Source organism: Mchenga conophoros, linkage group LG13 (assembly GCF_057382185.1).
Source record: "Mchenga conophoros isolate Kocher_MC1m ecotype Shallow Benthic linkage group LG13, M_conophoros_male_GT1.1, whole genome shotgun sequence".
NCBI lineage: Eukaryota > Metazoa > Chordata > Actinopteri > Cichliformes > Cichlidae > Mchenga > Mchenga conophoros.
The window spans coordinates 13,084,197-13,097,658 of NC_140538.1; the positions used below are offsets into that span (position 1 = coordinate 13,084,197).

The window sequence follows — 13,462 nt, forward strand, 5'->3', positions numbered from 1 at the left end:
TTTGAATAAAGCTTTCATCAAGGTGCTATATGCTCACTCTCAGCACTTTGGCAAAAGCAGGCATGGCATTAACACTTCTTCTGTTATGACCCTTGTGCAAGATGAATGAAGCTACTCTGATTCTGCCTTTAATCTATCCAATTTGTGTTTTAATCAGGAAAGACAACAATTACAACAAAAAGCAAAGAAGAAAATGTGGATAGAAGGTGACAGAAGGCTTGGAAATAATGTCGAAAGAAAGGAAACTTACCGTGTCTTTTGTAGGAGCCAGAATCTCTTCAATCATCATACTGTCTCGTGCAAAGGAGCTCCGGTTGAGCGTGTTGGACCTATCCGAACTGAAGGAGCGGAGGCTACATGTTACCATGCAACCCAGTGCCGCGGGCAACAACAAGTGACGGGCAGGGGGACACGGCATAAAACAAAAAGCAAGGAATCCATTACTACATGTAACCTCCAGGGGTTTCACTTACTGGACAGAGAGTCCAAAAGTAATATGGGGAAAATAGAGAAGCAGAAGAGTCTGCATTTGAACAGGGATAAGATATTGCAGCACGTTATTCAGAGATGGAAATGAGAGTGAGGTCAGTTTTTTGCATTAAGAGATAGAGGGAAAGAGGAAGAGGAGAAGTAGGCGGCCTGAAAGGAAAAAAGACAGCTCTGTCTATACGTCTGTCATGAGCACTAGTGTAACTACGTCTGCCTGAATGATGACGTATGACAGAATAGCAGACTGTACTTATATGCACCTGGTTGGCAGATAAGAGCTTAAAGTGTTCAATTCTGTGCAGACGTCATCAATGACAGGAAAAGGAACAAGATTCACTCAAAGATATTTCAACTTTTAAATCCGACTCAAGCTCAAAAGCTCACCTTCCTTTATTCTAAGATTAGCTGACCTAGACCTGTTTCAAAGGAGCAAAATACAAGAAGGGAAGCAGGTCTTTTCTATCTATCTTGCTGCAGTCTGCTTTATGGCTGTGTGTGGTGATGTGTGCCTATTTTTGCTGCCTCTTCGGCTCAGTGCAGTGCTGCAGATTCATTTCGGGCTTCTTTCTTGTGCTCCTTTTACAGCGATTTGATCATTGCAGAAGATGTGAAATATTCATTTGATGTGCGGTGACTAAACGCTTACCTAAAACATATATTTTTGTGTGTGTGCGAAGAAGCACTTAAATATCATACGTGAAAGGTGCGTTGTTGTTGTTGTTGTTGTTGTTTGTGTAGGATACGCAGCTTCAGCTGTGAACAAAGCTGAAAACTCTGCCTTCGTTTCTCAGAGGGTATACTGTATGTGTGTATTGATGCGCCGTGCGTGAGTGCAAAAGGGGGAGAGTGGGTGAGTGAGGGGGAGAAAATGCAGAGCTCAGCGTGTTTGAGTGGGCACGCTATTCAGCACAGAGAGAAGCCCTTTATTCAGCAGAGCCTGCCTACCCCGGCATCGAAGTTACCAAGCAACTCTGTGCGGGCTGAATGGACTCGCTGGCAAGGCAGCGCCGCGCTATCCCCCCCCTACTCTGTTCTCACCCCGAACATGTTTGTTTTTTACAGCTTCCTCCTCTTTCTCATTCTCCCCCCAAAAACATCAGCGCTTCTTCTTTTCCTTCTGTGTTTTCATTCTTGCTCATTCCCTTTTATGTCCTCCCTGTAGTCAGCTTTTCACTTCTGCGTGTCATCCTTCTCCATAATGATCTCCTTCTCTCTCTGCTTTCTCATTTCCTGAGTCACGATGCTTTAACAATACTGTGAAGTTTATCAGTTCATCCACTCAACTAAAGACTTTTAAGCACTGAGTCGAAGGGATTTTTGTGGACTCAGAGAGGCAACTGTAGGCAACTGAGTCATAGTATATCCACGTGAGTGCTGCTGTGTTCGAATGCAAAGTTTCCATCTCTGCAAACCAGAATTGAACAGCAGGAATCATGCCGAATACTTGTGGGACACCTCCAATTATGTCAACAAATTATTAATCCAATGATGTGTCTGATCCCTGGAAGTTACACTCAGAGACACTCCAAAAAAACATAAGGTGCCACATAAGAAGAAGCCACATCAAAACATTAGTAGATTACTCCACACAACTCAAAACTGAAAGATCCGCAAAACAGCTGCTTATATTTTCTTATGTCCAGCAAAACTGTCTCTTTTGCACACCTACATCAAAACAATAGACACAGATTTCACTAAGAGGTATGATTTAAAAAGTGGAGGGATGATGATGATGATCTAAAAATACAACACGTAACAGCAAATGGGTCAAATACGCTACCACGAACAGAGAAACACCAACACTGGATGACACCAATGTCCAATGAATGACTGGTGGTTTGAGTTAGAGTCTTATGAGTGTTGGATTGGGGTTAAAAAGTAGTTCACAGGGTCACAGGGAAGAGACACCATTCACAGATCTTTTACCTACTACTACTGGTACCACAACTACTACTCTTTTCTTACCTGATTCTAGGGCTAGAATGAGAGACAGGATGCAAGAAAACAAGAAAAAAAGAACAAAATAGCAGAGTGAAAAGCAAAGCATTTTGAAGACGTTCAAGCGTGATGTGACATTGATGCTGTGCTTTTGGTGGCACACTACGACAAGGTTGAGCGAATTTTTCCCGTTTTACATGAGAAGGTGTTTGCGTGTATCCAGCCCACTCAAAAAGCAGACCATGCAATGTCAATGTCATAAATGAAAAGGTAAGGGAAAGAAAAGAACTTGCTCAGCATCACACATTCACTGATCAATACATTATTTTATACATTTCCGCACTCCTGCAAAAACAGTCAGCTTAACAAAGTGTATGTGCAATGTATGTATATGTATATGCAGATTTTAGTATATGTGTCTGTAGTTTACAGAGGAAGAAAGTTCTATGGAAACTATGGAAGGACTTGATCATTTGTAAGGAGAAGTCAGTGTAATAATAATGTAATAAAACTCTGAAATAGAAAGGTGAGCACAGCTTTTAAGCTTGCATGTGCTCCTCGCTGTATCATTGTACAAAATAGTTCTTTCAAACTAACATTTTGCATAATTCAACGTATTATCTCTCTGTCAAAACTTTTTCCAGGATCAGCCCATCAAAACAAAGTCGTTCACGTGGAATCCCTCCAGTGTTTCCCTTGTTTGCCTTGCCCTGCTGATGTTAGCAGCTTCCTGTCACAGTCAGTGTGACGTTGTTTTTATCAATCCAGCCATCACAGTGCCATCTGCCATCTGTCAGTGCGGTTACAATACACACTGTGGGGCTGCACAACACACCACCGGAGTGTTTTCATTGGCGCCTGCCATTTTTCCACGACATCCTTTGTCCACTATGTGAAAGTGTAGCTACACCGACACGCAGCTGTTCGCCCAGAGCATCAAAGGTATCAAAGCTTGCTAGCTCTTTGTACATTTTTTTTTGCCCGAGTTTCAAACAGGGTCACGCAAAACGCTGAATCATTTAGTCAGGTTGAATCATTAGATGGCAACTTCCCAGCTGCGCTTTCTGGTGACTTCCATTATGCTGTGTTATTGTGTGTGAGCCTATATGTGTTTATGTTGCATATGTATGCATGTGTGTGTGCTCGGTGGAGGGGGCTGTGCATTAAACTATTCAAGAGCAACAAGAACAATATATGTCATATCAACTATGGCATTATAAATCTGTGGATTTAGGGTGACCACTGCAAATATCGCAAAGATGATGTCACACTGTGAAGTACATCATTAGTTTTAATGTGCATATATATAAAAATGGCAGGTGCCTACCTGGCTGAGCGGGCTCCTATGCTGAAACCCATGTACCCCTCATGAGGGAGAGAGTCATCCCCCAACTCTTTGAGGTCCTGAGGCCGCAGGTATTTGTCTGTATCCCCAGTCATTGCATCCTCACCTAGTGAAGGGACGAAATCAGAAAACCCTCCTGTTAACTTCAAAAGCTAATCAGGGCAAGAGAGACGATGCGGCACCCAGCAAAGAAAAACAAGCCGACACCAGCCTCTTTTTTATTTGATTAGACTACTTAGAGAGGGCCTTGGCTAATTATCAGCATCCCTCTGCCGTTAAATCAACCCAGACTATCTCACTGCAACTTTTCTTTCTTTCAGTCTATTCTTTTCATTTGTGGCACACCAACAATATGAAGCTGGAACACTCAGCAGCGCCTATGCTGGACTTTAGAGGTGAGACTAATATTAAAAGAGAAAGAGGCAGCAGCAAAGACACTTTGCGGTATATCTAGAGCTCTCCTGTAAAATCAAACGCAGCTCGTTTCAGAAGAGTCAAAGCAGAAGGTTTTATAGCTACCAAAGCCTCAGCACAATAAGCAAAGAATAAGGAGAAAGTGCATAACCGCACCGCACCTCGATCGGCGGACCGGTGAACGATGACACGCCGGTCAATGAAGCCGCCGGGGCGGCTACAGTGTTTCCCCTTCTCCCTCATGTCCGGCTCTGTCCTGCCTGCAACACTCTGCTCCTTCACCGCAGCCCCTCCCCCTACCTTCAATACTGCCGCACTCCGATCACACACCACCACCAGTGTCAAGCAAGAGGACAAGGGATGGCAGCGTTTCCGGTGTCAGATTTCAAAATAAAACCAGTGGTGGAAGGGTTATAAATGAAATTATCTTTAGTCAAAACTAAAGACAAAGAAAAAAATTAAACCTGTTTACTCCCTATGTTTACACTTCATAAATTACAATTATAATGTTCATCAGCTACTCTTACAAAGAATACTGTGAACATGTTCTCTCAGGTGAAGCAAGGAAATTGATAAAAGATGCAAGATTTTCGAAGACATATCGCAATATTTTAATTATACTAAAGAAATATTTTAACTAATAAATAATCTCTGTGTATTTAGTATAATTTTGAAATCTTGTGCACCTTAATTTTAAAACACTGGGACAGAGAAATATCGATTATAATATCGCTTCCTGTCTGTTTCCAAATCTCAATAAAAATGAAAGCGAAATATGCATATCTTATGATGTGGATGTAGCATATGAAGTGTTATTGAACGCATAACGATATCTTTTATTGTTGTGGCAGAGCGGATAATCCGACTTCCTGCGTTTCACAGATATTTCTGTCTGACTTCACAGACCTGGAAAGGGATCGACTGCTCGCTGTTAAGAATAAAGTGTGGCAGTCCCATTCAAGCTCAGTTTTCCACCACTTACACCCCGACACACACACACAAACACCCTCCTGTTCTAGCCTATATTTTAAAGCATATTCTGAATCCCCCCGCCCAAAAAAACCCCCCAAAAAAAACAAAGCCTGCCTTTTCCGTCCCTCTAAGAAGAAGAAAAAACAAAAATTGTTCACAAATATAAAAAGGATGTTGATTATAATTCACACAATAAAAACTACGTAAAATCAGTAAAAACGGAAAAAATAATAACCACATGTTATAGTGACAATTTCACATTGGCGCTCAGTAACTCTCACTTTCTTACTTTCTGTCTCTCGATCAATTCTCTGTGGCTTAGTAATTGCACCGGCTATTGAAACTTCTTTTAAACCCCCCGAGCGACTTACCTTTGTCCACCGCAGCCATATCGATTACAGCTCTGTTCGTGTTTCGGCGGTAATTTCTGTTTCTCTAAAACGCCACAAAACGCCCACGGTGTAAAAACTGCAGAAAGTTTAAGACTATCAAGAAGTCCATTCAATGCTTCTGGTGCTGGTGGAAAAAGCTGCCCTCTCGTCACCTCAAACACTTAACTCCACTCCAACCAACTTGCGTGTTTCTTTGCCCGTGCGCACATCCCTGCTGCTTTCGTTGCGAAAATAATGTAGATTAGAACCTCTCCAAGTTTTGCGTCTCCTTGTTGCACAAAAAGGACACGAGGAAACATAAAACAGCCTAAGTCTAAGCCACCTGACATCGGTGGCCACACCGGGGTTAAATCTCTTGCAGGCGGCTCAAAAAAAAGCTCATCTCATTGGATTTAAAGCGAGAGAGAGACAGTGCGTCTCTGGCTCAGCAGCATCCACAACAAACTCCAGTTGAAGAGTGTCAACAGGGGCCGCGGTGGAAGTGTTTACCGCTCTGTGGAGAGCACAGTCAGCTGACAGGTCGTTTGAGCAAATGCCTGGGAACGTCAGCATTTGAAACTTTCACTGAGGTTTTATTCTTCCTCTGTGATGGAAATCCTAGAGGGAGTTTGGCTGTGTGTCAAAGTGGGAGTGGGGCTACAATAATGACGAAATAACCACATAATTTTGCAATTTTTAATCTTTTGAGCAACATTTCTCTGTCTAGCTCTTCTGTCTCTGTGTTGCACACAGTGACTACAACTTGCACAAGAGTAAGAGAATGCAAGCAAAGCAGCAACGGTTAACTGCAGTAATGAAACTATTGCAGGCCAATGCCATAGGAATTATAGAAATCTATACTATGACGCTAACAGAGAAAATCAAAGATTTAAGTTATTCTCTATAGATTAGTGGCTGTAGTCATGTATAGAAGTCATAAGGCAGGTCACAATAACACACAAGAAAACACACACACACACAACAGCAACCACGGGGAGCTGTTAGAGTCACTCCAGCCTGCAGCTTAATAGGATTGGCTTCCCTCATGTAGGATTAAAACAAGTTGAAGAAAGTCTCCATTTACTCCTGCTACTTCTTTAACACAAACCCACATAGAGCAAAACAACAGCATCCTATAGAAAATGAAGGAGTGCAGACCTGAATACAACTGCTGTCTGAAGCCAGTCTGGTGGTGCTATTGGGCAAAGTGATTATCAAGGCCACAGAAGTACAACGCTGATGAAATACATGCATGGTATAAACCGTTTATGTGGGGGACATTAAGTCATGGGCACTATATTTCCTATGTGAGGATCTTCAGAACAAACTCATCCCCTAAAACCTGATATGCGTGTATACTTGTTGATTCTAGCTGTATCGCCTCACACAGAAACTCCACACCCCTTGACCAACATCCCCCGAGCAACAGCCTGTGAACGAGCTCATCAATTTTGCAAGAATCTTGGCTGTGTAGTTCCAAAACAAAGGACAGAGGACTGAGTGGACGGTCCTCTGTACCATAAACTTGGCAGAACATTGGCCTGCAGTCCTGAAGCAGCTACTCTGCTGCAAACTATGAAATTTGAATTTTACATACATTGAAAAATGATTTGACACGATGTATGCCGGCCTCTTCATATTCCAACTCTGCATTTTGATGTGTGTCACATTGATTTTGCTTTCATTTTTTCACAGCTACACAATTTTGTGTCAAATAAAATGGCTACAGCTGGACTTTATTGTTTGTCTGCATGATTAAAGACTAAGGAAAGATAATAAATACAATAAAACAGTATATATGCACAACCCATGGAGCCTTAACAACATAATAACTAAAGAATAACCACAGCATTTAGTTTGAGTGGACAGTGTGTATTCTGGTCAGTGAGTAAGTTCCTTTGAAAACGTTCCCATTACCATGAACAGCAAAGCAGAACAGCAGTACAGCAAAGGCAACACTGTTAGTTCTAGGCAAGGCAGCTCCGTTGTATTAAAGGAAAAGAAGCAAAAAATAGAAGAGAGGATTCAAACCGATACCTTCGTCAACATCTGACAAAGACTCCTCACTGAGAGTTTCTGGCACATTGGCCTGGACTGTGTTTTGGATACACATACAGTGAAACATGCACGTTAATGAGAATGACATCACATAGCACACAGTATATGGGAATTATGCACTTTCATTGATTTTAGGCCTCAGTGATAAAATTTAAAAACATTTTTTTACATACCTTCATCATCTGACATATCAAGGAATTCATTCATGGTCTCAGGGACATTGATTTTATGCTTTTCGGATGCACTCTGGAAATTCAAAAAAAATACATATATTATATATTCCTCACCTGTTTTTTTAAGCAGTTACAAATGGATTTTCTTAAATTATGATATGTCACATAATCACTTGAAATCACTGCCTTTCACATTGCTACATATTAAAAGAAAGTACTGATAGTGACATTGTTGTTGATATTTTGAAAGTCAGTTTATGCGTGACAGCAAAGGGAACATAAGAAAAGATGATCTTGATTATTACCCACTCTTTAAATATTTTATCAGCTGAAGCTCTGATAAATGTAGTCAGCTGGTGTCAACTTCAGGATATAAGTTGCAAATAAAGTGAAAGCTTCACATATATTTCCTTATTTGGGCCTTAGACTGGGCTCCAGGCCCTGTCATAGCAAGAAGTAGCCATACTGTATTTCTGAAGGCCATCTTGACCCAGATAAGCGATCAGCAAATGTTCCAAAGGCTGCAGATGTAGGCTTAAGAGCAACATAAAACAACAGCAGAGGTCTGTGTATGGTGAATAATAGATCAGGCACACTGAGGTGTGAGGAGATGACCTTGATCTTTTATTCACACTCCTGTGGTTTGAAGCATTTATGACGAATACACTTTCCTGCTGACTGTGCTGGATCCTCAATGACCCCTTTTCCTGGCTCTTCACTCACTGTCCCCCTCACACGCTTGTCACTTCTTCATCACTGCCTGTCTTTCTGTACCTCACTCATCTGATCATTAGGGTCAGCTGTTAGTATTGCTGTTAGTAACGTTGGCTATACGAGGGGAATCCTTAAGCTCCAATCTGAGCCGTCCCTTTCTCTTAAGCAGGACAACTTCACACATGTGACACAGCGTGACAGACTGACTTGCAAGCTCATTTGCAGTATTCACACCTTAACTCCACTTACAGTGTGCTGCTGGCTGTCCACGGCCACGGTTTATTTTTGGCAATGAGCTAGCTGCTCGGTAAGAAAACACTAGTAGTTTCACAGACAAATAAAAAACCTTATTTCTAATGTTCGCTTTTAAGCAAAAAACAACCTTCCTAATCCAACAAACAACCAAAGTGATACTATTTCTAATGCACTGTACAACTTTTAGTTCCGATATTCTTGTTTTTCCTGATGTCAGAGCCCAAAAAGCATTGGAATCAACTCTGAAATCTTACATATCAGAAAATCCTTTAATGCACCAACAATTAAAACCAGAAACTGCATGAAAATGTAAAGTATCACAGAGTGACAAAGCTGATTTCCACATAGTTAATACCCTAATAAAAATAAATGGCTGCTAAGAAAATAAAACATAGAAGTTTACCCTTCAGTGTCTGGAAAATGAGATTTGCTCATGTTAATTTGCTAAAATGTGATAGCTGTCAGTTTATTATTTAAACTAATGAAGCTGAATCATCAATAAAAATCACACAGTCTCACACACCCAAAAAAAGAAAACATATATTAAAACCTTTCAATAAGAAGCACAGAATCTTTGCCCAGCTGTCAAGTTACACAAAATATCCATCAGTTGATGTATGAAGTAATTATATGTCTTAAGATTGTATGTCTTAAAGCATGTGAGATGGCATTGACAAGAAGTCAGTGTCTTACCATAGTGGCCAAGTTTTCATCAGTCACAGGCCTCAGAGTGTCAACAACAGAGATGTAACCAAGACGGCGGGCAATGGATAGGGCAGTGTTCCCATTCTTACCAGTGACAAAAACACACAGAGGAAGTTACACACAGAAAGGAAAAAAGCATTCAGTATTTCCTCAAACTTAAGCTCTGCTGTCTAGCCCGTGTGTTTGCGTACTAACCACAGTGAGTTCGTTGGCCGAGGCCCCGTTCTGAAGCAGCAGGTTGATGATGTGGGTGTGGCCCTGCTGAGCAGCTTGGTGTAGAGGAGTGTACCCGTTCTAAGCACAGCCAGACAAACACAATCAGTTTGTCCAGGAAAGATGCAAATACACTGCAGGATTGCAGGAAGGTCTTCAGCGATACAAGACTGTATGTGTGTGATTCTGTGTGTCTACCTTGGTTTTGCCATTGACTCTGGCATGGTTGTGCAGCAGGAAGTTTGCCATCTTTGCATTTCCATAGTGGCAAGCTACATGCAGCGGAGTGTAACCCATCTGGAATGACAAATGATGGCAGAAGAGGCACAGACAATTCAATTAAAACAGGACGGAAAATTACTCACAAGTGCCTACTGCAGACTATAATTTGTTACATCACAGCTTACTAGAGAGCTGGCCTGAATTTTGGAAAGTTTATATTTTAAGTGTAAAATTTACCAGGCAAATATATAAATCCTCTCACATAATGGGATTTCTCTAAATCCTAAATTAAAACTGCATCGTATTTCATCTGCTCTATGAATTATGTATTTGTGTATCATGGAGATCAGTGGGTGAATAACCTCTTTGCTGTAAACAACTGTCCTGTCAGCACAAACACACCACAAATAACCTTGTGTTAGCCCAACCTTTAGCTACTGCAGCTCTTAGTGAACGTGATTATGTGCATGAATGTGTTTGCTGCATCCATAACAACGTGATCACCTTCTACTCAGGTAACAATCCTTTATTTATGCAGCAACTGAGATGTCGGCAGACAAGTGAGTGTATGAGCGTGTTAAGCTAAAGAGGAAAATCAGGATAAGCACATAAAGCAAATTAACTGATGGAAGTTAAAAAAGTATAAATATGCAGCAAACCTGCCTACTCAAGTATTTACAGTTTTCCCATGTGTGCAAGAAGTCATCTGAGAAAGCTGTACCTTTGTTTGTGGGTTGACATCAGCCCCATGATTGAGAAGGACTTCAGCAACATTGACCTTGTCCTCCTGAGCTGCTAAGTGGAGTGGTGTTAGTCCGCTCTGTATATGAAAAAAGGAGAAAAACATGCAAATCCACAATTACATTTATTAGGGTGGGTGTGCAGAAGAAGAATGAAAAGTAGGGTGTTTTTCAGAAAACTTGTTTGAGAAGTCTAATGTGTTATGGCAAAAATCATGACAAGTGTTTGTCTACTGGGTAAGAAGGATTGTGGGCCATATACATGTGTAAGCTTAATTACATTTGTAGTAGTTCCTGTATAAATACTAGAGCTATGTGACAGATTCTACCTTGTTGCACACGTTGACATTAGCGTTCTTGGTCAGCAGCAGTGACACCAGATCCACGTTGCCCTCCTGTGCTGCAAGGTGAATTGGGCTGATGCCTTGCCGCGTCACTGCATTGGTGTCTGCACCGTACTCCAGCAGTGTGGTCCCAATTTCCATTTGGTTCTTCTTGGCAGCGATATGAAGGGGCATGTAGCCGTTCTAAGGTCCGCAAGAGAGGCGTAGAGGTTAGGAGGCTGAACCGAGCTCTTCTATGGTTGTAAAACTTAAACTATGGGCAGGGCTGAAGGGTGTGTCTAAAAGTAATTTTCATTTTATCTACAAAACTAAAGATCTATTACATGATAGATGCAGCTGAAAATCAGGATACAGCTTTGATTAAAAATGTTGTAATTTTGCATCAGGACGTATAATCCAGTTTGTCATGAAAACAAACTTACAGCACAAGGGTCTTTCAACTTATTGACAGTCATGAGGCTAGTGTGGCCAGCCTAACGTATCACAGGTAAAACTGATGGGAAAACCTCAGACAGAAGGTTGACCTCAGCTGTTACACACATTCACAACAGTGAAAGTGCTAGAGACAAAGTGTAGAAACAGGAGTGCAACTTAAACGTGAACAGTCACCACCCTGGCTTCCTCCTTTTTGCTACTGTGGAGGAGAGGACCTGAGAGAAAACATTACAAAGTAGCAGGAGGGCTACATTCAAACCTCTGGGTAGCCTTGAGGTCTGCAAGGGAGAAGGTAATTCTAGCTCAAATGAGAGTGAGTAAAAGGATAAGGTGAGTCTGGAAGAGGGAAGAGCCTCTATTTACAGAGCCTAACTTGGCTTCCTTCTTTGATTTAATTTACTACACTGTGTAAAGCAAGACTTATACTTCAAGTCAAAATCCATTTTTTTCTATCTCCATCACTAAGTAGAAAAACATCACACACGGAGCACAGATTATGGTACTGCAGGGAACTATTGCAGCAATAACTGCAATAGTAACCCTACTCGTGTATCTGTGTTAGCGCCTCTATACAACTCCTCTTGTACACACTGATTGATTTGTTTCCAAAAGCACTTAAATTAGATCAAGCACACTAACTTTAGAACCCAGCCAAATGAAAAACAATTTGAGAAAGAAAGAGAGAAAGGAAGAAGGCAGGACAGAATGAGTGTGGGAAGGCGACAAGAAAGGCAAAGGAATAAATTTAGACAGACGCAGATTAAGGGAGAGAAAGAGAGCTAGGATGGACCAAAGTGGCTTTGCAAGCTTTGGTCTCCCTTTGTGGCATGTCACTTGACAGTCCAGGCAAAACAGGCATTTCCTGCCACATTTTTGGTTGGTTCTGGCTTTTTGCTCACACTCGCTCTGCGGTTTCGACAGACTCTTAAAGCCTGGCAGGAGACAAACCATGACTTGACCACTTATGTTTGTCTGTCTAACTTAACAGGTTTTTTTTTTAGGTTTTATTGGTAATACATCATTTTCTCAACTCTTGAACAGACAAAAAAAAAAGGAAATTTTAGTGGTTTGGCACTATTACTGACTCTGGAGTAATTACATTTCTTCTTTTTAGGAGAAACACAGTATATTGCTTGCAATATGTAGCAAACCAGCAACTCAAATCTGCTGACAGCATGACCTCATTTCAGGCTGGTCAGGTGGTTTGTAAGACTTGACTGAGCACAAAATAAAACTCACACTTTCACTGATAAATGACGAAACGGATGGAGGAAATGGGCGAGCATTAGATCCACATTCACACGGATGAATATTACACATAAATCATTATTAATGGGATGTTACGTAAGTGATAAGCCAGGTGAGTTCCTCTTAACACGTGTATTGATATGTGTCTGTGTGGATACCTTGGCGGCAGCGTGTGGGGAAGCTCCCTGATCCAGCAGCAGCAGTGCCACTCTCTGATTATCGTAGTGAGCAGCTACATGCAGAGGAGTTAGCCCACTCTAAAACACCCACACACACACACACACACACACGTACAAATGCAGAGACACATCCACACACACACAGGAACACATACACACAGGCATGCAACACAACACGGGATTAGAAGATCACCGACCACACCCAAGCACAGACACGCTGACAAGTAAAATGAAAGAGCCAAATTAAAACTGTGTTAAGAAATTTTTAGAGATGGGCATCGAACCGATGAAAGATACAAAGTATAGGAGACGGTTAGAGCTCTAACTTCATGCGCTAAAGGTAGATGGCATTATTAGGAAACTGAGTGAGAGAATTTTCCTGCTGGCCTGCTGATAGATTTCAATGTATCTTCAAAATGTTGACTTTGCAGCACTTATCTACAACGGCTACAGTATTTTGATTTGGAATTCAATAGCCATGTCAAAACATGCTAAAGTCATCTCAAGTGTGCAAAAGCACCAAAACTGAAGATACACACTTTTCACTGGCCAGCAAAGATGTGACTAAAGCATTATTTTTATAGCAGCAGAAGAAGGATTAGTATTAGTTTACCAACAGCAGAAGCAGCAAGGTCTAGTTATTATTT

At 41.4% G+C, this 13,462-nt stretch overlaps 1 protein-coding gene across 24 annotated transcripts in view; it reads right to left on the reverse strand.

Moving 5' to 3' along the window:
- LOC146560928 (ankyrin-3-like) overlaps window positions 1-13,462 on the reverse strand; it is a 121,323-nt gene that overhangs the window by 33,768 nt on the left and 74,093 nt on the right. For 8 of the 24 annotated variants that reach the window (XM_085296552.1, XM_085296526.1, XM_085296542.1 and 5 more), the window contains 11 exons: window positions 12,795-12,893; window positions 10,939-11,136; window positions 10,591-10,689; window positions 9,846-9,944; window positions 9,630-9,728; window positions 9,423-9,518; window positions 7,761-7,833; window positions 7,567-7,623; window positions 3,755-3,878; window positions 2,455-2,466; window positions 251-353 (listed from right to left, as the gene is read on the reverse strand). In XM_085296552.1, coding sequence (XP_085152678.1) covers window positions 251-353; window positions 2,455-2,466; window positions 3,755-3,878; window positions 7,567-7,623; window positions 7,761-7,833; window positions 9,423-9,518; window positions 9,630-9,728; window positions 9,846-9,944; window positions 10,591-10,689; window positions 10,939-11,136; window positions 12,795-12,893 — 1,059 coding nt within the window. The remainder of the gene's footprint in view (window positions 1-250; window positions 354-2,454; window positions 2,467-3,754; window positions 3,879-7,566; window positions 7,624-7,760; window positions 7,834-9,422; window positions 9,519-9,629; window positions 9,729-9,845; window positions 9,945-10,590; window positions 10,690-10,938; window positions 11,137-12,794; window positions 12,894-13,462) is intronic. The other 16 variants (XM_085296529.1, XM_085296527.1, XM_085296543.1 and 13 more) reach the window with 6 other exon arrangements.